This window comes from Haematobia irritans, unplaced genomic scaffold (assembly GCF_050003625.1).
Source record: "Haematobia irritans isolate KBUSLIRL unplaced genomic scaffold, ASM5000362v1 scaffold_6, whole genome shotgun sequence".
NCBI classification, from domain to species: Eukaryota; Metazoa; Arthropoda; class Insecta; order Diptera; family Muscidae; genus Haematobia; species Haematobia irritans.
This window is the reverse complement of record NW_027445819.1, coordinates 1,058,571-1,084,241: the sequence shown is the minus strand read 5'-3', so window position 1 is coordinate 1,084,241 and position 25,671 is coordinate 1,058,571. Positions and strand designations below refer to the sequence as shown.

General features: G+C 35.6%; 8 protein-coding genes and 1 pseudogene across 8 annotated transcripts; all 9 read left to right on the top strand.

The window, feature by feature from the left end:
• Positions 1 to 939: 939 nt before the first annotated feature.
• On the top strand, positions 940 to 13,636 carry LOC142242711 (uncharacterized; annotated as a pseudogene).
• LOC142242614 (histone H2A) lies at positions 2,992 to 3,424 on the top strand. The gene has a single exon (XM_075314181.1). It carries the CDS (start codon positions 2,992 to 2,994, stop codon positions 3,364 to 3,366), a length of 375 nt encoding a protein of 124 aa, XP_075170296.1. The 3' UTR covers positions 3,367 to 3,424.
• On the top strand, positions 8,972 to 9,404 carry LOC142242765 (histone H2A). Its single transcript, XM_075314321.1, has one exon. It carries the CDS (start codon positions 8,972 to 8,974, stop codon positions 9,344 to 9,346), a length of 375 nt encoding a protein of 124 aa, XP_075170436.1. The 3' UTR covers positions 9,347 to 9,404.
• Positions 13,637 to 14,954: 1,318 nt separating the features above from the next.
• On the top strand, positions 14,955 to 15,387 carry LOC142242767 (histone H2A). Its single transcript, XM_075314322.1, has one exon. The coding sequence runs from the start codon at positions 14,955 to 14,957 to the stop codon at positions 15,327 to 15,329; it is 375 nt and encodes a 124-aa protein (XP_075170437.1). The 3' UTR covers positions 15,330 to 15,387.
• A 1,564-nt stretch (positions 15,388 to 16,951) lies between these two features.
• LOC142242709 (histone H3) lies at positions 16,952 to 17,362 on the top strand. Its single transcript, XM_075314271.1, has one exon. It carries the CDS (start codon positions 16,952 to 16,954, stop codon positions 17,360 to 17,362), a length of 411 nt encoding a protein of 136 aa, XP_075170386.1.
• Positions 17,363 to 18,883: 1,521 nt separating this feature from the next.
• Positions 18,884 to 19,617, top strand: LOC142242760 (histone H1-like). The gene has a single exon (XM_075314316.1). It carries the CDS (start codon positions 18,884 to 18,886, stop codon positions 19,547 to 19,549), a length of 666 nt encoding a protein of 221 aa, XP_075170431.1. The 3' UTR covers positions 19,550 to 19,617.
• A 1,318-nt stretch (positions 19,618 to 20,935) lies between these two features.
• Positions 20,936 to 21,368, top strand: LOC142242763 (histone H2A). Its single transcript, XM_075314319.1, has one exon. The coding sequence runs from the start codon at positions 20,936 to 20,938 to the stop codon at positions 21,308 to 21,310; it is 375 nt and encodes a 124-aa protein (XP_075170434.1). The 3' UTR covers positions 21,311 to 21,368.
• A 1,564-nt stretch (positions 21,369 to 22,932) lies between these two features.
• LOC142242708 (histone H3) lies at positions 22,933 to 23,343 on the top strand. The gene has a single exon (XM_075314270.1). It carries the CDS (start codon positions 22,933 to 22,935, stop codon positions 23,341 to 23,343), a length of 411 nt encoding a protein of 136 aa, XP_075170385.1.
• Positions 23,344 to 24,864: 1,521 nt separating this feature from the next.
• Positions 24,865 to 25,598, top strand: LOC142242756 (histone H1-like). Its single transcript, XM_075314313.1, has one exon. It carries the CDS (start codon positions 24,865 to 24,867, stop codon positions 25,528 to 25,530), a length of 666 nt encoding a protein of 221 aa, XP_075170428.1. The 3' UTR covers positions 25,531 to 25,598.
• Positions 25,599 to 25,671: the final 73 nt, after the last annotated feature.

The following is a 25,671-nucleotide window of genomic DNA, read 5'->3' as shown; positions in this document are numbered from 1 at the left end:
AGCGTCTTTCGACGCTCAAATGGCCTGAGTAAGGAGGTGAAACTATTGATTTATCGACAAATCATTAGGCCAATCATCGCTAATGCTTTTCCAATTTGGTATGGAATTTCTTCACACCAAATGGAATTACTCAGGATATGGGAGAGAAGAATTTTAGCTTCTTGTGTAGGTTTAGTGCCTGTTAGAGGAGAGGATGGTGTATGGCGGAGACCTTCCAACCAATCCATCTACGACTCTGCAGAGATTGATAGGATTGATGTATTTCTGACTAGAAATGCATTAAATTTTCTAGATAGGGCATCTCTTGTAGACAATCCGCTAGTGAGGGGTTGCTTGGTAGAGGACATCAGTCCAGCCAATCTTCCTCATTTAACATATCGACCGCCGATATGTCTGTTACAGTTAGATAGACAGGGACTTCTCTTTAGGGATGAGAGGCTTGTGTTTTATCATCGACGATATGGTACGCTAGACGTGGACGACACTGTTTACAGTTTGGCACAATAGTAACTCTAAGGACAATTGTATATATTTTTTTTGATTTTTAGTTTTAAGTGATAGTTTTTAAGTAAATAATAGAAAAATGTTATGGCCCCTGTTTTTATTAGTCATTTTTCAGGGAAATTTTGTTTAATTGAGAAAAAATTTGAAATAGAGACTAGCTTAAATAAATAGTTTAAGCCGTATTTTGTAATATTTAGATAAATTTAGAAAAGTATTATATATACGCTAAATATAAGAATCTATATATGTATGTATGTAGTTGAAAATTGTAGTTGTAAGGTTTCAACTGTAATAGTTTAGAAATTTTTGACCAATAAAACCTAAATTTTGAAATCTGAAAATCTGAATTCGAACGGTAAAAATCATATATAATAAACGTACACGCGTGTTAGTGTATATTAGTGCTTGAAGTGAATCAAAGTGAAAAACAAAAACATGTCTGACGCCGCCGTAGTTGAAGCCACCGCATCTCCAGTTGCCGCTGTTGAGAAAAAGGCACCTAAAAAAGCTGCTGCCAAGGCAAAGAAGCCCTCTGCTGCCCCATCTCATCCACCAACCCAACAAATGGTCGATGCTGCCATCAAAACATTGAAAGAACGTGGTGGTTCATCATTGCCTGCCATCAAGAAATATTTGGCCAGCACCTACAAAGTTGATGCCCAAAAATTGGCTCCCTTCATCAAGAAGTATTTGAAGGGCGCTGTTGCCAGTGGAAAATTGATCCAAACTAAAGGTAAGGGTGCATCTGGTTCATTCAAAATGTCTAAAGCAATGAGCGCCGAAAAGAAGAAGGCCCCAGCTGGTGATAAGAAAAAGAAGGCTGCCGCACCCAAAAAGGCCAGTGGAGAAAAGAAGGCTGCTGCAAAGAAACCTTCTGCCGCTAAGAAGACAGCAGAAAAGAAGAAGACCGAAAAGGCTAAGGCTAAAACTGCCAAAAAGACCGGTACAGTTAAAGCTAAACCAGCAAAAACCGCCGCCAAGGCCAAGGCCTCCGCCACAAAACCAAAAGCACCCAAGGCAAAAACAGTAGCAGCAGCCAAACCCAAAAAGGCCGCCGCTGCCAAGAAACCAGCTGCTAAAAAAACCGCCGCCAAGAAGTAAATTTTCTATTTCATGGCAGAATGATTATTTTCGATATTCGAAAGCAGTTTATCTAACAGCCCTTTTCAGGGCTACAAAATATCTTTGAAAAAGAGAACAAATTTTATGCAAACAATTTTGTTTTGTTACCTAATTTTTATTTAAATAAATATACATTGTACTTAATCTATTTTTCACGGTAAAATTGAAATTTATAATCACATGTTTTATGGGAATTTTTCCAAAACTGGATTAGCCAATTGGGATGTGGTAATAAACCACAGCAATTAGAATTCTAGAAAAAAAGGTTTCATGTACCTACGCATAGAGTCATCATCAAAACTCACACACACACACATCCTTTAACTCTACGCCATTTACAGTAATGCATACGATCAATGTAATAAAGTCTTTTACTCTGAGAAAAATATTATAGCGACGTTATTATAATGAAGAAAAATAAAAAGAAGAAATATTGAAGAAACAGTAATGAAATGCCAAATTAGAATTTTAATAGAAGTTAGACATAGTAATGAAATGCCATAATAGAATTTTAATAAAATGAAGATTACAACATTGAATTTTTCTTAGTTGAAAATCAATTATTTCTTATTATTCGATGGAAGATGTATTTTTTTTTTATTGAAATAAAATAAAGATATTTTGTTTTTAGTTGATCAACAAAGAAAATCTCTTTTTTAATGATTTTTGTGGCCCTGAAAAGGGCCTTTGATGGTGGAGGAAATAAATTTTCGACGAAATATAAAGCCATTTACTTGGAGCTGGTGTACTTAGTAACGGCTTTGGTACCTTCACTGACAGCGTGCTTAGCCAATTCACCGGGCAATAATAGACGAACGGCAGTTTGGATTTCCCGACTGGTGATGGTGGAACGCTTGTTGTAGTGAGCCAAACGAGAGGCTTCGGCGGCAATACGTTCGAAGATATCATTAACGAAACTGTTCATGATGCTCATTGCCTTTGAAGAGATACCAGTATCGGGATGTACTTGCTTCAACACTTTGTAAATGTAGATGGCATAACTCTCCTTACGCTTGGTGCGTCTCTTGGTCTTGTCACCCTTTGTGATGTTCTTTTGGGCTTTGCCGGCCTTCTTTGCTGCTTTACCACTGGCTTTTGGAGGCATTTTCACTATTTTTTTTTTCACACAAACACTGTTTACACTGTTCAAAAGAGAATTTTGTGTGTGCGCAGCGATGAGCACACATTTGTACCATTTCGTGGACAAGATATTCAGGTAGCGGAAAACGAGCCTCTTCGTGCAGCAAAACAACCCTCAAATGTATTAAATAGCTCGAACGAAAAGTATATAAAGAACTGACAACTAGTTAAACGCTATCATTAGTGTTTTGTGAAGTGAAGTGAAAAAGAAAAAACAATTGAAACATGTCTGGACGCGGTAAAGGTGGCAAAGTTAAGGGAAAGGCAAAGTCTCGTTCCAATCGTGCTGGGCTTCAATTCCCCGTCGGTCGTATTCATCGTCTTTTGCGCAAAGGCAACTATGCTGAGCGTGTTGGTGCTGGAGCTCCAGTTTACTTGGCTGCTGTGATGGAATACTTGGCCGCTGAAGTTCTTGAATTGGCTGGTAACGCTGCTCGTGACAACAAAAAGACAAGAATTATCCCTCGTCACTTGCAATTGGCTATCCGTAATGACGAAGAATTGAACAAATTGTTGTCCGGTGTCACCATTGCTCAAGGTGGTGTATTGCCAAACATCCAAGCTGTTCTCTTGCCCAAGAAGACCGAAAAGAAGGCTTAAATTATCTACAAGAAAATGTAAATACAGACCATCGTATCTCAACAATCCGTCCTTTTCAGGACGACAAAACATTTTTAAAAAGAGAAAAAATATTTTCAAACAATATAATTTCATACATACTTTCTTTCTGTAACAATAAAATTTACTATAAAAAAATTTATATGAAGATATTCATCTGTCATGGCATCGAAAAATTTCGCCACTTCATATTTTCATTTTGTTCCTATCTAATGCCATTTATTCCTAATATCGAAAAACAACAAATTCCCACCAATTTCATTAAGAGAGCATTCGTTTTCTGAGCCGAAGTGTTTTAATTTTCATCTGTATCAACCCTGATTATTTACTACATATGTATCTTTTGTATGCTTTGGCAAAGCCGAAGTCTAGTAGGATCGTAAGTGTTCGTAACTTCTAGCGGGAAGTTGCAAATAGTTGATGACAGAGAAAGCTGTTTGTATCAATACATACATAACTGATTTCTGCAAAAAGAGAGTAAGAACGTCACGCAAAAGAACAAATGACACTAGGATCGAGTACAGTGCAACATAGAATCATTTTCTTTGATTTCTGCAAAAAGAGAGTAAGAGAATCATAGAATCATTTTCTTTGGGGAATGGGACGAGAAATGACATATAGAGAATTGCATATATGTTTCGTATGTATTACATTCGTAGTATTTTTCTTTTGTAGCGTATGTCATGTTTTTCAAGTGCCGACGGCAGAAAAATAGCATAGTAGTCGCCTTTGGTAAGTCCATACATAATTGTTTCATTGGGTTAGTAACAATGTTTTGCCGACGGCAAACCAAATGTTTGTAATTTTATTTAAACCAAGTAAATTTAAAATTTTATTATTAAAATAATTAAATAAATTTGTAACAAGATGATCTCTTTTGTAAATATATTTTGTGGTCCTGAAAAGGACCGATTGTTTTTGTATTAAAGTATTTAAATATTCTCCAAATAGCGTCAAGAAAATGTTTAACCGCCGAAACCGTACAAAGTGCGGCCTTGTCTCTTCAAAGCGTAGACGACATCCATAGCGGTGACGGTTTTACGCTTAGCATGTTCGGTGTAGGTGACAGCATCACGAATAACGTTTTCCAAAAACACCTTGAGGACACCACGGGTTTCTTCGTATATCAATCCAGAGATACGTTTTACACCGCCACGACGAGCCAAACGTCTGATTGCAGGCTTGGTAATACCTTGGATGTTATCACGCAACACTTTACGATGACGTTTAGCGCCACCTTTTCCCAAGCCTTTGCCACCTTTACCACGACCAGTCATTTTTCACTTTTAAATTTCACTTCACGAATGATGCACAAGAACTAATACTGTTCCAGCCTCATTTCGCTTCTATTTATACAAAAATGCCCTGAAATGCTTACTAATATTAATGACACGATCTACCCTCGGGTTCGTTCGTGTATACTTCGTGTTTATACAGGCAGCTGTAAGATACAATATTTCAATCTTTCCCTACACACACCCTTAACTAACAGTTTGCGCGCTCAATTTTTCTATAAATATGCGCGTTCATGCTCGGCACACAAGTAATAACGTTTTGACAGTGTTTGTGTTCATATCTTGTGAAGTGAAGAATTAAAGTGAAAAATGGCTCGTACCAAGCAAACTGCCCGTAAATCTACCGGTGGCAAAGCCCCTCGTAAGCAATTGGCTACTAAAGCTGCTCGTAAGAGTGCCCCAGCCACCGGCGGTGTCAAGAAGCCCCATCGTTTCCGCCCTGGTACCGTTGCTTTGCGTGAAATCCGTCGTTACCAAAAGAGCACAGAATTGTTGATCCGCAAATTGCCTTTCCAACGTTTGGTTCGTGAAATTGCCCAAGATTTCAAAACTGACTTGCGTTTCCAGAGTTCTGCTGTCATGGCCTTGCAAGAAGCTAGCGAAGCCTACTTGGTTGGTCTATTCGAAGATACCAACTTGTGCGCTATCCATGCTAAGCGTGTCACCATCATGCCTAAGGATATCCAATTGGCCAGACGTATTCGTGGAGAACGTGCTTAAATTTTTGACATATTAAAAGCCAACTTTTTTTACAAAAACAATCGGTCCTTTTCAGGACCACAATATTTTTATAAAAAGAGAAAATTTTTTTTCAATACTTTACAGTTGACAAGAATTTATTCTTTATTATTTGATATCAATAAACTATATTGCATTTGTGTTTTTTTTTTTTTGTATTAGGTTGGATATGAAGGGAATGTTGTTATATGATGTAGATTTTGCTTTCCAATGGTTTTACATTTTTTCGTACTCATTCACAATTTCCATTTTTTCGTACTCATTCACAATTTATTTTCTATTAATTTATTTTTTCAAAAGAAGAAAAGATATAAGTAGGAGGATTTGTTTCTTATTTTCATCTAATGCTACATTCAATGCGGCAAACATTTTATGAAATATTTTCTAACCCTATATGGCAAACTTTTCGTAACAAATCGGAGATTATTTTTGAATTTTCTAGGGTGTTTATTGTTTATATATTTCCTAAAGTCGTTAGACTTAAATTTATTCCCTCTGCTGTTATAATTCTTTTAGTTTTTTTTTTGCGAAATTTTATATCAAAAATAGCCAATTACTTTACTTCTTTGGCTAGAGGTGGTATATCAGCTATGGCAAATTTTTATTCATAGTATTTCGATTTAAAATTTTGTTAAAATGGTATTATAATCCGACATGTATTTTTTCTACGATGTTTTAATATTTTTCATATATACATTTCATTTCTTTTGCAAATATTTTAATTTTATGGTTTCAACTATATTCAACATTGTTAACATCGCTGTACATGATATACCACACCTTCACGATTATTTTAACTTTTCGTTACAATTTGACACTTTTTATTAATAATGTTATATTTTAGTATAAATGTGTGATTTCTATTATATTTTTGAATGAAAATTTCCTAAAACATTTTTAGTTTTGAGCTTTGAAATTAATTTGCAGAAAAACTTTTATTCATGGAAAATATCCCAATATGATGAATTCCACTGTCATAGACGACATAATATAATTGAATATTTTACCATGAAAACTATGCAAATTGTATAATTTTTTCGTATTTCTTTAAAGAAAACATATCAAGATTCCCTATAATTTTTTTATTTTATACAATTTTCAATAAAAATAGTAAAATTTATATAATTTAGTTGGAAATTTATGATGACACTTTTATAAACTTACAACTCAAAAGATTATAATACTCTAGCCCTTCAATATTATTAATTGAAATTCTTTTTGTCATTTAGGTGGATATCTCTACTAGAGAAATGTGATAAATTCCAATTAAATATATTTACTATGTCATCATAAATTTAATTATTCTATCAAAACTTTTGTGAAAAAATTTATTCTCTTCCACACAAGAATTCACAAAATTTCGTAGCTGACTACTATGTACTTCTCATAATTCCGATGTACCCAAGAATAGCTAGTTCGAACGGTAAAAATCATATATAATAAACGTACACGCGTGTTAGTGTATATTAGTGCTTGAAGTGAATCAAAGTGAAAAACAAAAACATGTCTGACGCCGCCGTAGTTGAAGCCACCGCATCTCCAGTTGCCGCTGTTGAGAAAAAGGCACCTAAAAAAGCTGCTGCCAAGGCAAAGAAGCCCTCTGCTGCCCCATCTCATCCACCAACCCAACAAATGGTCGATGCTGCCATCAAAACATTGAAAGAACGTGGTGGTTCATCATTGCCTGCCATCAAGAAATATTTGGCCAGCACCTACAAAGTTGATGCCCAAATTTGGCTCCCTTCATCAAGAAGTATTTGAAGGGCGCTGTTGCCAGTGGAAAATTGATCCAAACTAAAGGTAAGGGTGCATCTGGTTCATTCAAAATGTCTAAAGCAATGAGCGCCGAAAAGAAGAAGGCCCCAGCTGGTGATAAGAAAAAGAAGGCTGCCGCACCCAAAAAGGCCAGTGGAGAAAAGAAGGCTGCTGCAAAGAAACCTTCTGCCGCTAAGAAGACAGCAGAAAAGAAGAAGACCGAAAAGGCTAAGGCTAAAACTGCCAAAAAGACCGGTACAGTTAAAGCTAAACCAGCAAAAACCGCCGCCAAGGCCAAGGCCTCCGCCACAAAACCAAAAGCACCCAAGGCAAAAACAGTAGCAGCAGCCAAACCCAAAAAGGCCGCCGCTGCCAAGAAACCAGCTGCTAAAAAAACCGCCGCCAAGAAGTAAATTTTCTATTTCATGGCAGAATGATTATTTTCGATATTCGAAAGCAGTTTATCTAACAGCCCTTTTCAGGGCTACAAAATATCTTTGAAAAAGAGAACAAATTTTATGCAAACAATTTTGTTTTGTTACCTAATTTTTATTTAAATAAATATACATTGTACTTAATCTATTTTTCACGGTAAAATTGAAATTTATAATCACATGTTTTATGGGAATTTTTCCAAAACTGGATTAGCCAATTGGGATGTGGTAATAAACCACAGCAATTAGAATTCTAGAAAAAAAGGTTTCATGTACCTACGCATAGAGTCATCATCAAAACTCACACACACACACATCCTTTAACTCTACGCCATTTACAGTAATGCATACGATCAATGTAATAAAGTCTTTTACTCTGAGAAAAATATTATAGCGACGTTATTATAATGAAGAAAAATAAAAAGAAGAAATATTGAAGAAACAGTAATGAAATGCCAAATTAGAATTTTAATAGAAGTTAGACATAGTAATGAAATGCCATAATAGAATTTTAATAAAATGAAGATTACAACATTGAATTTTTCTTAGTTGAAAATCAATTATTTCTTATTATTCGATGGAAGATGTATTTTTTTTTTATTGAAATAAAATAAAGATATTTTGTTTTTAGTTGATCAACAAAGAAAATCTCTTTTTTAATGATTTTTGTGGCCCTGAAAAGGGCCTTTGATGGTGGAGGAAATAAATTTTCGACGAAATATAAAGCCATTTACTTGGAGCTGGTGTACTTAGTAACGGCTTTGGTACCTTCACTGACAGCGTGCTTAGCCAATTCACCGGGCAATAATAGACGAACGGCAGTTTGGATTTCCCGACTGGTGATGGTGGAACGCTTGTTGTAGTGAGCCAAACGAGAGGCTTCGGCGGCAATACGTTCGAAGATATCATTAACGAAACTGTTCATGATGCTCATTGCCTTTGAAGAGATACCAGTATCGGGATGTACTTGCTTCAACACTTTGTAAATGTAGATGGCATAACTCTCCTTACGCTTGGTGCGTCTCTTGGTCTTGTCACCCTTTGTGATGTTCTTTTGGGCTTTGCCGGCCTTCTTTGCTGCTTTACCACTGGCTTTTGGAGGCATTTTCACTATTTTTTTTTTCACACAAACACTGTTTACACTGTTCAAAAGAGAATTTTGTGTGTGCGCAGCGATGAGCACACATTTGTACCATTTCGTGGACAAGATATTCAGGTAGCGGAAAACGAGCCTCTTCGTGCAGCAAAACAACCCTCAAATGTATTAAATAGCTCGAACGAAAAGTATATAAAGAACTGACAACTAGTTAAACGCTATCATTAGTGTTTTGTGAAGTGAAGTGAAAAAGAAAAAACAATTGAAACATGTCTGGACGCGGTAAAGGTGGCAAAGTTAAGGGAAAGGCAAAGTCTCGTTCCAATCGTGCTGGGCTTCAATTCCCCGTCGGTCGTATTCATCGTCTTTTGCGCAAAGGCAACTATGCTGAGCGTGTTGGTGCTGGAGCTCCAGTTTACTTGGCTGCTGTGATGGAATACTTGGCCGCTGAAGTTCTTGAATTGGCTGGTAACGCTGCTCGTGACAACAAAAAGACAAGAATTATCCCTCGTCACTTGCAATTGGCTATCCGTAATGACGAAGAATTGAACAAATTGTTGTCCGGTGTCACCATTGCTCAAGGTGGTGTATTGCCAAACATCCAAGCTGTTCTCTTGCCCAAGAAGACCGAAAAGAAGGCTTAAATTATCTACAAGAAAATGTAAATACAGACCATCGTATCTCAACAATCCGTCCTTTTCAGGACGACAAAACATTTTTAAAAAGAGAAAAAATATTTTCAAACAATATAATTTCATACATACTTTCTTTCTGTAACAATAAAATTTACTATAAAAAAATTTATATGAAGATATTCATCTGTCATGGCATCGAAAAATTTCGCCACTTCATATTTTCATTTTGTTCCTATCTAATGCCATTTATTCCTAATATCGAAAAACAACAAATTCCCACCAATTTCATTAAGAGAGCATTCGTTTTCTGAGCCGAAGTGTTTTAATTTTCATCTGTATCAACCCTGATTATTTACTACATATGTATCTTTTGTATGCTTTGGCAAAGCCGAAGTCTAGTAGGATCGTAAGTGTTCGTAACTTCTAGCGGGAAGTTGCAAATAGTTGATGACAGAGAAAGCTGTTTGTATCAATACATACGTAACTGATTTCTGCAAAAAGAGAGTAAGAACGTCACGCAAAAGAACAAATGACACTAGGATCGAGTACAGTGCAACATAGAATCATTTTCTTTGATTTCTGCAAAAAGAGAGTAAGAGAATCATAGAATCATTTTCTTTGGGGAATGGGACGAGAAATGACATATAGAGAATTGCATATATGTTTCGTATGTATTACATTCGTAGTATTTTTCTTTTGTAGCGTATGTCATGTTTTTCAAGTGCCGACGGCAGAAAAATAGCATAGTAGTCGCCTTTGGTAAGTCCATACATAATTGTTTCATTGGGTTAGTAACAATGTTTTGCCGACGGCAAACCAAATGTTTGTAATTTTATTTAAACCAAGTAAATTTAAAATTTTATTATTAAAATAATTAAATAAATTTGTAACAAGATGATCTCTTTTGTAAATATATTTTGTGGTCCTGAAAAGGACCGATTGTTTTTGTATTAAAGTATTTAAATATTCTCCAAATAGCGTCAAGAAAATGTTTAACCGCCGAAACCGTACAAAGTGCGGCCTTGTCTCTTCAAAGCGTAGACGACATCCATAGCGGTGACGGTTTTACGCTTAGCATGTTCGGTGTAGGTGACAGCATCACGAATAACGTTTTCCAAAAACACCTTGAGGACACCACGGGTTTCTTCGTATATCAATCCAGAGATACGTTTTACACCGCCACGACGAGCCAAACGTCTGATTGCAGGCTTGGTAATACCTTGGATGTTATCACGCAACACTTTACGATGACGTTTAGCGCCACCTTTTCCCAAGCCTTTGCCACCTTTACCACGACCAGTCATTTTTCACTTTTAAATTTCACTTCACGAATGATGCACAAGAACTAATACTGTTCCAGCCTCATTTCGCTTCTATTTATACAAAAATGCCCTGAAATGCTTACTAATATTAATGACACGATCTACCCTCGGGTTCGTTCGTGTATACTTCGTGTTTATACAGGCAGCTGTAAGATACAATATTTCAATCTTTCCCTACACACACCCTTAACTAACAGTTTGCGCGCTCAATTTTTCTATAAATATGCGCGTTCATGCTCGGCACACAAGTAATAACGTTTTGACAGTGTTTGTGTTCATATCTTGTGAAGTGAAGAATTAAAGTGAAAAATGGCTCGTACCAAGCAAACTGCCCGTAAATCTACCGGTGGCAAAGCCCCTCGTAAGCAATTGGCTACTAAAGCTGCTCGTAAGAGTGCCCCAGCCACCGGCGGTGTCAAGAAGCCCCATCGTTTCCGCCCTGGTACCGTTGCTTTGCGTGAAATCCGTCGTTACCAAAAGAGCACAGAATTGTTGATCCGCAAATTGCCTTTCCAACGTTTGGTTCGTGAAATTGCCCAAGATTTCAAAACTGACTTGCGTTTCCAGAGTTCTGCTGTCATGGCCTTGCAAGAAGCTAGCGAAGCCTACTTGGTTGGTCTATTCGAAGATACCAACTTGTGCGCTATCCATGCTAAGCGTGTCACCATCATGCCTAAGGATATCCAATTGGCCAGACGTATTCGTGGAGAACGTGCTTAAATTTTTGACATATTAAAAGCCAACTTTTTTTACAAAAACAATCGGTCCTTTTCAGGACCACAATATTTTTATAAAAAGAGAAAATTTTTTTTCAATACTTTACAGTTGACAAGAATTTATTCTTTATTATTTGATATCAATAAACTATATTGCATTTGTGTTTTTTTTTTTTTTTGTATTAGGTTGGATATGAAGGGAATGTTGTTATATGATGTAGATTTTGCTTTCCAATGGTTTTACATTTTTTCGTACTCATTCACAATTTCCATTTTTTCGTACTCATTCACAATTTATTTTCTATTAATTTATTTTTTCAAAAGAAGAAAAGATATAAGTAGGAGGATTTGTTTCTTATTTTCATCTAATGCTACATTCAATGCGGCAAACATTTTATGAAATATTTTCTAACCCTATATGGCAAACTTTTCGTAACAAATCGGAGATTATTTTTGAATTTTCTAGGGTGTTTATTGTTTATATATTTCCTAAAGTCGTTAGACTTAAATTTATTCCCTCTGCTGTTATAATTCTTTTAGTTTTTTTTTTGCGAAATTTTATATCAAAAATAGCCAATTACTTTACTTCTTTGGCTAGAGGTGGTATATCAGCTATGGCAAATTTTTATTCATAGTATTTCGATTTAAAATTTTGTTAAAATGGTATTATAATCCGACATGTATTTTTTCTACGATGTTTTAATATTTTTCATATATACATTTCATTTCTTTTGCAAATATTTTAATTTTATGGTTTCAACTATATTCAACATTGTTAACATCGCTGTACATGATATACCACACCTTCACGATTATTTTAACTTTTCGTTACAATTTGACACTTTTTATTAATAATGTTATATTTTAGTATAAATGTGTGATTTCTATTATATTTTTGAATGAAAATTTCCTAAAACATTTTTAGTTTTGAGCTTTGAAATTAATTTGCAGAAAAACTTTTATTCATGGAAAATATCCCAATATGATGAATTCCACTGTCATAGACGACATAATATAATTGAATATTTTACCATGAAAACTATGCAAATTGTATAATTTTTTCGTATTTCTTTAAAGAAAACATATCAAGATTCCCTATAATTTTTTTATTTTATACAATTTTCAATAAAAATAGTAAAATTTATATAATTTAGTTGGAAATTTATGATGACACTTTTATAAACTTACAACTCAAAAGATTATAATACTCTAGCCCTTCAATATTATTAATTGAAATTCTTTTTGTCATTTAGGTGGATATCTCTACTAGAGAAATGTGATAAATTCCAATTAAATATATTTACTATGTCATCATAAATTTAATTATTCTATCAAAACTTTTGTGAAAAAATTTATTCTCTTCCACACAAGAATTCACAAAATTTCGTAGCTGACTACTATGTACTTCTCATAATTCCGATGTACCCAAGAATAGCTAGTTCGAACGGTAAAAATCATATATAATAAACGTACACGCGTGTTAGTGTATATTAGTGCTTGAAGTGAATCAAAGTGAAAAACAAAAACATGTCTGACGCCGCCGTAGTTGAAGCCACCGCATCTCCAGTTGCCGCTGTTGAGAAAAAGGCACCTAAAAAAGCTGCTGCCAAGGCAAAGAAGCCCTCTGCTGCCCCATCTCATCCACCAACCCAACAAATGGTCGATGCTGCCATCAAAACATTGAAAGAACGTGGTGGTTCATCATTGCCTGCCATCAAGAAATATTTGGCCAGCACCTACAAAGTTGATGCCCAAAAATTGGCTCCCTTCATCAAGAAGTATTTGAAGGGCGCTGTTGCCAGTGGAAAATTGATCCAAACTAAAGGTAAGGGTGCATCTGGTTCATTCAAAATGTCTAAAGCAATGAGCGCCGAAAAGAAGAAGGCCCCAGCTGGTGATAAGAAAAAGAAGGCTGCCGCACCCAAAAAGGCCAGTGGAGAAAAGAAGGCTGCTGCAAAGAAACCTTCTGCCGCTAAGAAGACAGCAGAAAAGAAGAAGACCGAAAAGGCTAAGGCTAAAACTGCCAAAAAGACCGGTACAGTTAAAGCTAAACCAGCAAAAACCGCCGCCAAGGCCAAGGCCTCCGCCACAAAACCAAAAGCACCCAAGGCAAAAACAGTAGCAGCAGCCAAACCCAAAAAGGCCGCCGCTGCCAAGAAACCAGCTGCTAAAAAAACCGCCGCCAAGAAGTAAATTTTCTATTTCATGGCAGAATGATTATTTTCGATATTCGAAAGCAGTTTATCTAACAGCCCTTTTCAGGGCTACAAAATATCTTTGAAAAAGAGAACAAATTTTATGCAAACAATTTTGTTTTGTTACCTAATTTTTATTTAAATAAATATACATTGTACTTAATCTATTTTTCACGGTAAAATTGAAATTTATAATCACATGTTTTATGGGAATTTTTCCAAAACTGGATTAGCCAATTGGGATGTGGTAATAAACCACAGCAATTAGAATTCTAGAAAAAAAGGTTTCATGTACCTACGCATAGAGTCATCATCAAAACTCACACACACACACATCCTTTAACTCTACGCCATTTACAGTAATGCATACGATCAATGTAATAAAGTCTTTTACTCTGAGAAAAATATTATAGCGACGTTATTATAATGAAGAAAAATAAAAAGAAGAAATATTGAAGAAACAGTAATGAAATGCCAAATTAGAATTTTAATAGAAGTTAGACATAGTAATGAAATGCCATAATAGAATTTTAATAAAATGAAGATTACAACATTGAATTTTTCTTAGTTGAAAATCAATTATTTCTTATTATTCGATGGAAGATGTATTTTTTTTTTATTGAAATAAAATAAAGATATTTTGTTTTTAGTTGATCAACAAAGAAAATCTCTTTTTTAATGATTTTTGTGGCCCTGAAAAGGGCCTTTGATGGTGGAGGAAATAAATTTTCGACGAAATATAAAGCCATTTACTTGGAGCTGGTGTACTTAGTAACGGCTTTGGTACCTTCACTGACAGCGTGCTTAGCCAATTCACCGGGCAATAATAGACGAACGGCAGTTTGGATTTCCCGACTGGTGATGGTGGAACGCTTGTTGTAGTGAGCCAAACGAGAGGCTTCGGCGGCAATACGTTCGAAGATATCATTAACGAAACTGTTCATGATGCTCATTGCCTTTGAAGAGATACCAGTATCGGGATGTACTTGCTTCAACACTTTGTAAATGTAGATGGCATAACTCTCCTTACGCTTGGTGCGTCTCTTGGTCTTGTCACCCTTTGTGATGTTCTTTTGGGCTTTGCCGGCCTTCTTTGCTGCTTTACCACTGGCTTTTGGAGGCATTTTCACTATTTTTTTTTTCACACAAACACTGTTTACACTGTTCAAAAGAGAATTTTGTGTGTGCGCAGCGATGAGCACACATTTGTACCATTTCGTGGACAAGATATTCAGGTAGCGGAAAACGAGCCTCTTCGTGCAGCAAAACAACCCTCAAATGTATTAAATAGCTCGAACGAAATGTATATAAAGAACTGACAACTAGTTAAACGCTATCATTAGTGTTTTGTGAAGTGAAGTGAAAAAGAAAAAACAATTGAAACATGTCTGGACGCGGTAAAGGTGGCAAAGTTAAGGGAAAGGCAAAGTCTCGTTCCAATCGTGCTGGGCTTCAATTCCCCGTCGGTCGTATTCATCGTCTTTTGCGCAAAGGCAACTATGCTGAGCGTGTTGGTGCTGGAGCTCCAGTTTACTTGGCTGCTGTGATGGAATACTTGGCCGCTGAAGTTCTTGAATTGGCTGGTAACGCTGCTCGTGACAACAAAAAGACAAGAATTATCCCTCGTCACTTGCAATTGGCTATCCGTAATGACGAAGAATTGAACAAATTGTTGTCCGGTGTCACCATTGCTCAAGGTGGTGTATTGCCAAACATCCAAGCTGTTCTCTTGCCCAAGAAGACCGAAAAGAAGGCTTAAATTATCTACAAGAAAATGTAAATACAGACCATCGTATCTCAACAATCCGTCCTTTTCAGGACGACAAAACATTTTTAAAAAGAGAAAAAATATTTTCAAACAATATAATTTCATACATACTTTCTTTCTGTAACAATAAAATTTACTATAAAAAAATTTATATGAAGATATTCATCTGTCATGGCATCGAAAAATTTCGCCACTTCATATTTTCATTTTGTTCCTATCTAATGCCATTTATTCCTAATATCGAAAAACAACAAATTCCCACCAATTTCATTAAGAGAGCATTCGTTTTCTGAGCCGAAGTGTTTTAATTTTCATCTGTATCAACCCTGATTATTTACTACATATGTATCTTTTGTATGCTTTGGCAAAGCCGAAGTCTAGTAGGATCGTAAGTGTTCGTAACTTCTAGCGGGAAGTTGCAAATAGTTGATGACAGAGAAAGCTGTTTGTATCAATACATACATAACTGATTTCTGCAAAAAGAGAGTAAGAACGTCACGCAAAAGAACAAATGACACTAGGATCGAGTACAGTGCAACATAGAATCATTTTCTTTGATTTCTGCAAAAAGAGAGTAAGAGAATCATAGAATCATTTTCTTTGGGGAATGGGACGAGAAATGACATATAGAGAATTGCATATATGTTTCGTATGTATTACATTCGTAGTATTTTTCTTTTGTAGCGTATGTCATGTTTTTCAAGTGCCGACGGCAGAAAAATAGCATAGTAGTCGCCTTTGGTAAGTCCATACATAATTGTTTCATTGGGTTAGTAACAATGTTTTGCCGACGGCAAACCAAATGTTTGTAATTTTATTTAAACCAAGTAAATTTAAAATTTTATTATTAAAATAATTAAATAAATTTGTAACAAGATGATCTCTTTTGTAAATATATTTTGTGGTCCTGAAAAGGACCGATTGTTTTTGTATTAAAGTATTTAAATATTCTCCAAATAGCGTCAAGAAAATGTTTAACCGCCGAAACCGTACAAAGTGCGGCCTTGTCTCTTCAAAGCGTAGACGACATCCATAGCGGTGACGGTTTTACGCTTAGCATGTTCGGTGTAGGTGACAGCATCACGAATAACGTTTTCCAAAAACACCTTGAGGACACCACGGGTTTCTTCGTATATCAATCCAGAGATACGTTTTACACCGCCACGACGAGCCAAACGTCTGATTGCAGGCTTGGTAATACCTTGGATGTTATCACGCAACACTTTACGATGACGTTTAGCGCCACCTTTTCCCAAGCCTTTGCCACCTTTACCACGACCAGTCATTTTTCACTTTTAAATTTCACTTCACGAATGATGCACAAGAACTAATACTGTTCCAGCCTCATTTCGCTTCTATTTATACAAAAATGCCCTGAAATGCTTACTAATATTAATGACACGATCTACCCTCGGGTTCGTTCGTGTATACTTCGTGTTTATACAGGCAGCTGTAAGATACAATATTTCAATCTTTCCCTACACACACCCTTAACTAACAGTTTGCGCGCTCAATTTTTCTATAAATATGCGCGTTCATGCTCGGCACACAAGTAATAACGTTTTGACAGTGTTTGTGTTCATATCTTGTGAAGTGAAGAATTAAAGTGAAAAATGGCTCGTACCAAGCAAACTGCCCGTAAATCTACCGGTGGCAAAGCCCCTCGTAAGCAATTGGCTACTAAAGCTGCTCGTAAGAGTGCCCCAGCCACCGGCGGTGTCAAGAAGCCCCATCGTTTCCGCCCTGGTACCGTTGCTTTGCGTGAAATCCGTCGTTACCAAAAGAGCACAGAATTGTTGATCCGCAAATTGCCTTTCCAACGTTTGGTTCGTGAAATTGCCCAAGATTTCAAAACTGACTTGCGTTTCCAGAGTTCTGCTGTCATGGCCTTGCAAGAAGCTAGCGAAGCCTACTTGGTTGGTCTATTCGAAGATACCAACTTGTGCGCTATCCATGCTAAGCGTGTCACCATCATGCCTAAGGATATCCAATTGGCCAGACGTATTCGTGGAGAACGTGCTTAAATTTTTGACATATTAAAAGCCAACTTTTTTTACAAAAACAATCGGTCCTTTTCAGGACCACAATATTTTTATAAAAAGAGAAAATTTTTTTTCAATACTTTACAGTTGACAAGAATTTATTCTTTATTATTTGATATCAATAAACTATATTGCATTTGTGTTTTTTTTTTTTTGTATTAGGTTGGATATGAAGGGAATGTTGTTATATGATGTAGATTTTGCTTTCCAATGGTTTTACATTTTTTCGTACTCATTCACAATTTCCATTTTTTCGTACTCATTCACAATTTATTTTCTATTAATTTATTTTTTCAAAAGAAGAAAAGATATAAGTAGGAGGATTTGTTTCTTATTTTCATCTAATGCTACATTCAATGCGGCAAACATTTTATGAAATATTTTCTAACCCTATATGGCAAACTTTTCGTAACAAATCGGAGATTATTTTTGAATTTTCTAGGGTGTTTATTGTTTATATATTTCCTAAAGTCGTTAGACTTAAATTTATTCCCTCTGCTGTTATAATTCTTTTAGTTTTTTTTTTGCGAAATTTTATATCAAAAATAGCCAATTACTTTACTTCTTTGGCTAGAGGTGGTATATCAGCTATGGCAAATTTTTATTCATAGTATTTCGATTTAAAATTTTGTTAAAATGGTATTATAATCCGACATGTATTTTTTCTACGATGTTTTAATATTTTTCATATATACATTTCATTTCTTTTGCAAATATTTTAATTTTATGGTTTCAACTATATTCAACATTGTTAACATCGCTGTACATGATATACCACACCTTCACGATTATTTTAACTTTTCGTTACAATTTGACACTTTTTATTAATAATGTTATATTTTAGTATAAATGTGTGATTTCTATTATATTTTTGAATGAAAATTTCCTAAAACATTTTTAGTTTTGAGCTTTGAAATTAATTTGCAGAAAAACTTTTATTCATGGAAAATATCCCAATATGATGAATTCCACTGTCATAGACGACATAATATAATTGAATATTTTACCATGAAAACTATGCAAATTGTATAATTTTTTCGTATTTCTTTAAAGAAAACATATCAAGATTCCCTATAATTTTTTTATTTTATACAATTTTCAATAAAAATAGTAAAATTTATATAATTTAGTTGGAAATTTATGATGACACTTTTATAAACTTACAACTCAAAAGATTATAATACTCTAGCCCTTCAATATTATTAATTGAAATTCTTTTTGTCATTTAGGTGGATATCTCTACTAGAGAAATGTGATAAATTCCAATTAAATATATTTACTATGTCATCATAAATTTAATTATTCTATCAAAACTTTTGTGAAAAAATTTATTCTCTTCCACACAAGAATTCACAAAATTTCGTAGCTGACTACTATGTACTTCTCATAATTCCGATGTACCCAAGAATAGCTAGTTCGAACGGTAAAAATCATATATAATAAACGTACACGCGTGTTAGTGTATATTAGTGCTTGAAGTGAATCAAAGTGAAAAACAAAAACATGTCTGACGCCGCCGTAGTTGAAGCCACCGCATCTCCAGTTGCCGCTGTTGAGAAAAAGGCACCTAAAAAAGCTGCTGCCAAGGCAAAGAAGCCCTCTGCTGCCCCATCTCATCCACCAACCCAACAAATGGTCGATGCTGCCATCAAAACATTGAAAGAACGTGGTGGTTCATCATTGCCTGCCATCAAGAAATATTTGGCCAGCACCTACAAAGTTGATGCCCAAAAATTGGCTCCCTTCATCAAGAAGTATTTGAAGGGCGCTGTTGCCAGTGGAAAATTGATCCAAACTAAAGGTAAGGGTGCATCTGGTTCATTCAAAATGTCTAAAGCAATGAGCGCCGAAAAGAAGAAGGCCCCAGCTGGTGATAAGAAAAAGAAGGCTGCCGCACCCAAAAAGGCCAGTGGAGAAAAGAAGGCTGCTGCAAAGAAACCTTCTGCCGCTAAGAAGACAGCAGAAAAGAAGAAGACCGAAAAGGCTAAGGCTAAAACTGCCAAAAAGACCGGTACAGTTAAAGCTAAACCAGCAAAAACCGCCGCCAAGGCCAAGGCCTCCGCCACAAAACCAAAAGCACCCAAGGCAAAAACAGTAGCAGCAGCCAAACCCAAAAAGGCCGCCGCTGCCAAGAAACCAGCTGCTAAAAAAACCGCCGCCAAGAAGTAAATTTTCTATTTCATGGCAGAATGATTATTTTCGATATTCGAAAGCAGTTTATCTAACAGCCCTTTTCAGGGCTACAAAATATCTTTGAAAAAGAGAACAAATTTTATGCAAACAATTTTGTTTTGTTACCTAATTTTTATTTAAATAAATATACATTGTACTTAATCTATTTTTCACGGTAAAATTGAAATTTATAATCACATGTTTTATGGGAATTTTTCCAAAACTGGATTAGCCAATTGGGATGTGGTAATAAACCACAGCAATTAGAATTCTAGAAAAAAAGGTTTCATGTACCTACGCATAGAGTCATCATCAAAACTCACACACACACACATCCTTTAACTCTACGCCATTTACAGTAATGCATACGATCAATGTAATAAAGTCTTTTACTCTGAGAAAAATATTATAGCGACGTTATTATAATGAAGAAAAATAAAAAGAAGAAATATTGAAGAAACAGTAATGAAATGCCAAATTAGAATTTTAATAGAAGTTAGACATAGTAATGAAATGCCATAATAGAATTTTAATAAAATGAAGATTACAACATTGAATTTTTCTTAGTTGAAAATCAATTATTTCTTATTATTCGATGGAAGATGTATTTTTTTTTTATTGAAATAAAATAAAGATATTTTGTTTTTAGTTGATCAACAAAGAAAATCTCTTTTTTAATGATTTTTGTGGCCCTGAAAAGGGCCTTTGATGGTGGAGGAAATAAATTTTCGACGAAATATAAAGCCATTTACTTGGAGCTGGTGTACTTAGTAACGGCTTTGGTACCTTCACTGACAGCGTGCTTAGCCAATTCACCGGGCAATAATAGACGAACGGCAGTTTGGATTTCCCGACTGGTGATGGTGGAACGCTTGTTGTAGTGAGCCAAACGAGAGGCTTCGGCGGCAATACGTTCGAAGATATCATTAACGAAACTGTTCATGATGCTCATTGCCTTTGAAGAGATACCAGTATCGGGATGTACTTGCTTCAACACTTTGTAAATGTAGATGGCATAACTCTCCTTACGCTTGGTGCGTCTCTTGGTCTTGTCACCCTTTGTGATGTTCTTTTGGGCTTTGCCGGCCTTCTTTGCTGCTTTACCACTGGCTTTTGGAGGCATTTTCACTATTTTTTTTTTCACACAAACACTGTTTACACTGTTCAAAAGAGAATTTTGTGTGTGCGCAGCGATGAGCACACATTTGTACCATTTCGTGGACAAGATATTCAGGTAGCGGAAAACGAGCCTCTTCGTGCAGCAAAACAACCCTCAAATGTATTAAATAGCTCGAACGAAAAGTATATAAAGAACTGACAACTAGTTAAACGCTATCATTAGTGTTTTGTGAAGTGAAGTGAAAAAGAAAAAACAATTGAAACATGTCTGGACGCGGTAAAGGTGGCAAAGTTAAGGGAAAGGCAAAGTCTCGTTCCAATCGTGCTGGGCTTCAATTCCCCGTCGGTCGTATTCATCGTCTTTTGCGCAAAGGCAACTATGCTGAGCGTGTTGGTGCTGGAGCTCCAGTTTACTTGGCTGCTGTGATGGAATACTTGGCCGCTGAAGTTCTTGAATTGGCTGGTAACGCTGCTCGTGACAACAAAAAGACAAGAATTATCCCTCGTCACTTGCAATTGGCTATCCGTAATGACGAAGAATTGAACAAATTGTTGTCCGGTGTCACCATTGCTCAAGGTGGTGTATTGCCAAACATCCAAGCTGTTCTCTTGCCCAAGAAGACCGAAAAGAAGGCTTAAATTATCTACAAGAAAATGTAAATACAGACCATCGTATCTCAACAATCCGTCCTTTTCAGGACGACAAAACATTTTTAAAAAGAGAAAAAATATTTTCAAACAATATAATTTCATACATACTTTCTTTCTGTAACAATAAAATTTACTATAAAAAAATTTATATGAAGATATTCATCTGTCATGGCATCGAAAAATTTCGCCACTTCATATTTTCATTTTGTTCCTATCTAATGCCATTTATTCCTAATATCGAAAAACAACAAATTCCCACCAATTTCATTAAGAGAGCATTCGTTTTCTGAGCCGAAGTGTTTTAATTTTCATCTGTATCAACCCTGATTATTTACTACATATGTATCTTTTGTATGCTTTGGCAAAGCCGAAGTCTAGTAGGATCGTAAGTGTTCGTAACTTCTAGCGGGAAGTTGCAAATAGTTGATGACAGAGAAAGCTGTTTGTATCAATACATACATAACTGATTTCTGCAAAAAGAGAGTAAGAACGTCACGCAAAAGAACAAATGACACTAGGATCGAGTACAGTGCAACATAGAATCATTTTCTTTGATTTCTGCAAAAAGAGAGTAAGAGAATCATAGAATCATTTTCTTTGGGGAATGGGACGAGAAATGACATATAGAGAATTGCATATATGTTTCGTATGTATTACATTCGTAGTATTTTTCTTTTGTAGCGTATGTCATGTTTTTCAAGTGCCGACGGCAGAAAAATAGCATAGTAGTCGCCTTTGGTAAGTCCATACATAATTGTTTCATTGGGTTAGTAACAATGTTTTGCCGACGGCAAACCAAATGTTTGTAATTTTATTTAAACCAAGTAAATTTAAAATTTTATTATTAAAATAATTAAATAAATTTGTAACAAGATGATCTCTTTTGTAAATATATTTTGTGGTCCTGAAAAGGACCGATTGTTTTTGTATTAAAGTATTTAAATATTCTCCAAATAGCGTCAAGAAAATGTTTAACCGCCGAAACCGTACAAAGTGCGGCCTTGTCTCTTCAAAGCGTAGACGACATCCATAGCGGTGACGGTTTTACGCTTAGCATGTTCGGTGTAGGTGACAGCATCACGAATAACGTTTTCCAAAAACACCTTGAGGACACCACGGGTTTCTTCGTATATCAATCCAGAGATACGTTTTACACCGCCACGACGAGCCAAACGTCTGATTGCAGGCTTGGTAATACCTTGGATGTTATCACGCAACACTTTACGATGACGTTTAGCGCCACCTTTTCCCAAGCCTTTGCCACCTTTACCACGACCAGTCATTTTTCACTTTTAAATTTCACTTCACGAATGATGCACAAGAACTAATACTGTTCCAGCCTCATTTCGCTTCTATTTATACAAAAATGCCCTGAAATGCTTACTAATATTAATGACACGATCTACCCTCGGGTTCGTTCGTGTATACTTCGTGTTTATACAGGCAGCTGTAAGATACAATATTTCAATCTTTCCCTACACACACCCTTAACTAACAGTTTGCGCGCTCAATTTTTCTATAAATATGCGCGTTCATGCTCGGCACACAAGTAATAACGTTTTGACAGTGTTTGTGTTCATATCTTGTGAAGTGAAGAATTAAAGTGAAAAATGGCTCGTACCAAGCAAACTGCCCGTAAATCTACCGGTGGCAAAGCCCCTCGTAAGCAATTGGCTACTAAAGCTGCTCGTAAGAGTGCCCCAGCCACCGGCGGTGTCAAGAAGCCCCATCGTTTCCGCCCTGGTACCGTTGCTTTGCGTGAAATCCGTCGTTACCAAAAGAGCACAGAATTGTTGATCCGCAAATTGCCTTTCCAACGTTTGGTTCGTGAAATTGCCCAAGATTTCAAAACTGACTTGCGTTTCCAGAGTTCTGCTGTCATGGCCTTGCAAGAAGCTAGCGAAGCCTACTTGGTTGGTCTATTCGAAGATACCAACTTGTGCGCTATCCATGCTAAGCGTGTCACCATCATGCCTAAGGATATCCAATTGGCCAGACGTATTCGTGGAGAACGTGCTTAAATTTTTGACATATTAAAAGCCAACTTTTTTTACAAAAACAATCGGTCCTTTTCAGGACCACAATATTTTTATAAAAAGAGAAAATTTTTTTTCAATACTTTACAGTTGACAAGAATTTATTCTTTATTATTTGATATCAATAAACTATATTGCATTTGTGTTTTTTTTTTTTTGTATTAGGTTGGATATGAAGGGAATGTTGTTATATGATGTAGATTTTGCTTTCCAATGGTTTTACATTTTTTCGTACTCATTCACAATTTCCATTTTTTCGTACTCATTCACAATTTATTTTCTATTAATTTATTTTTTCAAAAGAAGAAAAGATATAAGTAGGAGGATTTGTTTCTTATTTTCATCTAATGCTACATTCAATGCGGCAAACATTTTATGAAATATTTTCTAACCCTATATGGCAAACTTTTCGTAACAAATCGGAGATTATTTTTGAATTTTCTAGGGTGTTTATTGTTTATATATTTCCTAAAGTCGTTAGACTTAAATTTATTCCCTCTGCTGTTATAATTCTTTTAGTTTTTTTTTTGCGAAATTTTATATCAAAAATAGCCAATTACTTTACTTCTTTGGCTAGAGGTGGTATATCAGCTATGGCAAATTTTTATTCATAGTATTTCGATTTAAAATTTTGTTAAAATGGTATTATAATCCGACATGTATTTTTTCTACGATGTTTTAATATTTTTCATATATACATTTCATTTCTTTTGCAAATATTTTAATTTTATGGTTTCAACTATATTCAACATTGTTAACATCGCTGTACATGATATACCACACCTTCACGATTATTTTAACTTTTCGTTACAATTTGACACTTTTTATTAATAATGTTATATTTTAGTATAAATGTGTGATTTCTATTATATTTTTGAATGAAAATTTCCTAAAACATTTTTAGTTTTGAGCTTTGAAATTAATTTGCAGAAAAACTTTTATTCATGGAAAATATCCCAATATGATGAATTCCACTGTCATAGACGACATAATATAATTGAATATTTTACCATGAAAACTATGCAAATTGTATAATTTTTTCGTATTTCTTTAAAGAAAACATATCAAGATTCCCTATAATTTTTTTATTTTATACAATTTTCAATAAAAATAGTAAAATTTATATAATTTAGTTGGAAATTTATGATGACACTTTTATAAACTTACAACTCAAAAGATTATAATACTCTAGCCCTTCAATATTATTAATTGAAATTCTTTTTGTCATTTAGGTGGATATCTCTACTAGAGAAATGTGATAAATTCCAATTAAATATATTTACTATGTCATCATAAATTTAATTATTCTATCAAAACTTTTGTGAAAAAATTTATTCTCTTCCACACAAGAATTCACAAAATTTCGTAGCTGACTACTATGTACTTCTCATAATTCCGATGTACCCAAGAATAGCTAGTTCGAACGGTAAAAATCATATATAATAAACGTACACGCGTGTTAGTGTATATTAGTGCTTGAAGTGAATCAAAGTGAAAAACAAAAACATGTCTGACGCCGCCGTAGTTGAAGCCACCGCATCTCCAGTTGCCGCTGTTGAGAAAAAGGCACCTAAAAAAGCTGCTGCCAAGGCAAAGAAGCCCTCTGCTGCCCCATCTCATCCACCAACCCAACAAATGGTCGATGCTGCCATCAAAACATTGAAAGAACGTGGTGGTTCATCATTGCCTGCCATCAAGAAATATTTGGCCAGCACCTACAAAGTTGATGCCCAAAAATTGGCTCCCTTCATCAAGAAGTATTTGAAGGGCGCTGTTGCCAGTGGAAAATTGATCCAAACTAAAGGTAAGGGTGCATCTGGTTCATTCAAAATGTCTAAAGCAATGAGCGCCGAAAAGAAGAAGGCCCCAGCTGGTGATAAGAAAAAGAAGGCTGCCGCACCCAAAAAGGCCAGTGGAGAAAAGAAGGCTGCTGCAAAGAAACCTTCTGCCGCTAAGAAGACAGCAGAAAAGAAGAAGACCGAAAAGGCTAAGGCTAAAACTGCCAAAAAGACCGGTACAGTTAAAGCTAAACCAGCAAAAACCGCCGCCAAGGCCAAGGCCTCCGCCACAAAACCAAAAGCACCCAAGGCAAAAACAGTAGCAGCAGCCAAACCCAAAAAGGCCGCCGCTGCCAAGAAACCAGCTGCTAAAAAAACCGCCGCCAAGAAGTAAATTTTCTATTTCATGGCAGAATGATTATTTTCGATATTCGAAAGCAGTTTATCTAACAGCCCTTTTCAGGGCTACAAAATATCTTTGAAAAAGAGAACAAATTTTATGCAAACAATTTTGTTTTGTTACCTAATTTTTATT

Bases quoted from the DNA above. Each gene is read 5' to 3' on its own strand.
- LOC142242709 (XM_075314271.1), top strand. From the start codon at position 16,952: ATGGCTCGTACCAAGCAAACTGCCCGTAAATCTACCGGTGGCAAAGCC.
- LOC142242708 (XM_075314270.1), top strand. From the start codon at position 22,933: ATGGCTCGTACCAAGCAAACTGCCCGTAAATCTACCGGTGGCAAAGCC.
- LOC142242765 (XM_075314321.1), top strand. From the start codon at position 8,972: ATGTCTGGACGCGGTAAAGGTGGCAAAGTTAAGGGAAAGGCAAAGTCT.
- LOC142242760 (XM_075314316.1), top strand. From the start codon at position 18,884: ATGTCTGACGCCGCCGTAGTTGAAGCCACCGCATCTCCAGTTGCCGCT.
- LOC142242767 (XM_075314322.1), top strand. From the start codon at position 14,955: ATGTCTGGACGCGGTAAAGGTGGCAAAGTTAAGGGAAAGGCAAAGTCT.
- LOC142242763 (XM_075314319.1), top strand. From the start codon at position 20,936: ATGTCTGGACGCGGTAAAGGTGGCAAAGTTAAGGGAAAGGCAAAGTCT.
- LOC142242614 (XM_075314181.1), top strand. From the start codon at position 2,992: ATGTCTGGACGCGGTAAAGGTGGCAAAGTTAAGGGAAAGGCAAAGTCT.
- LOC142242756 (XM_075314313.1), top strand. From the start codon at position 24,865: ATGTCTGACGCCGCCGTAGTTGAAGCCACCGCATCTCCAGTTGCCGCT.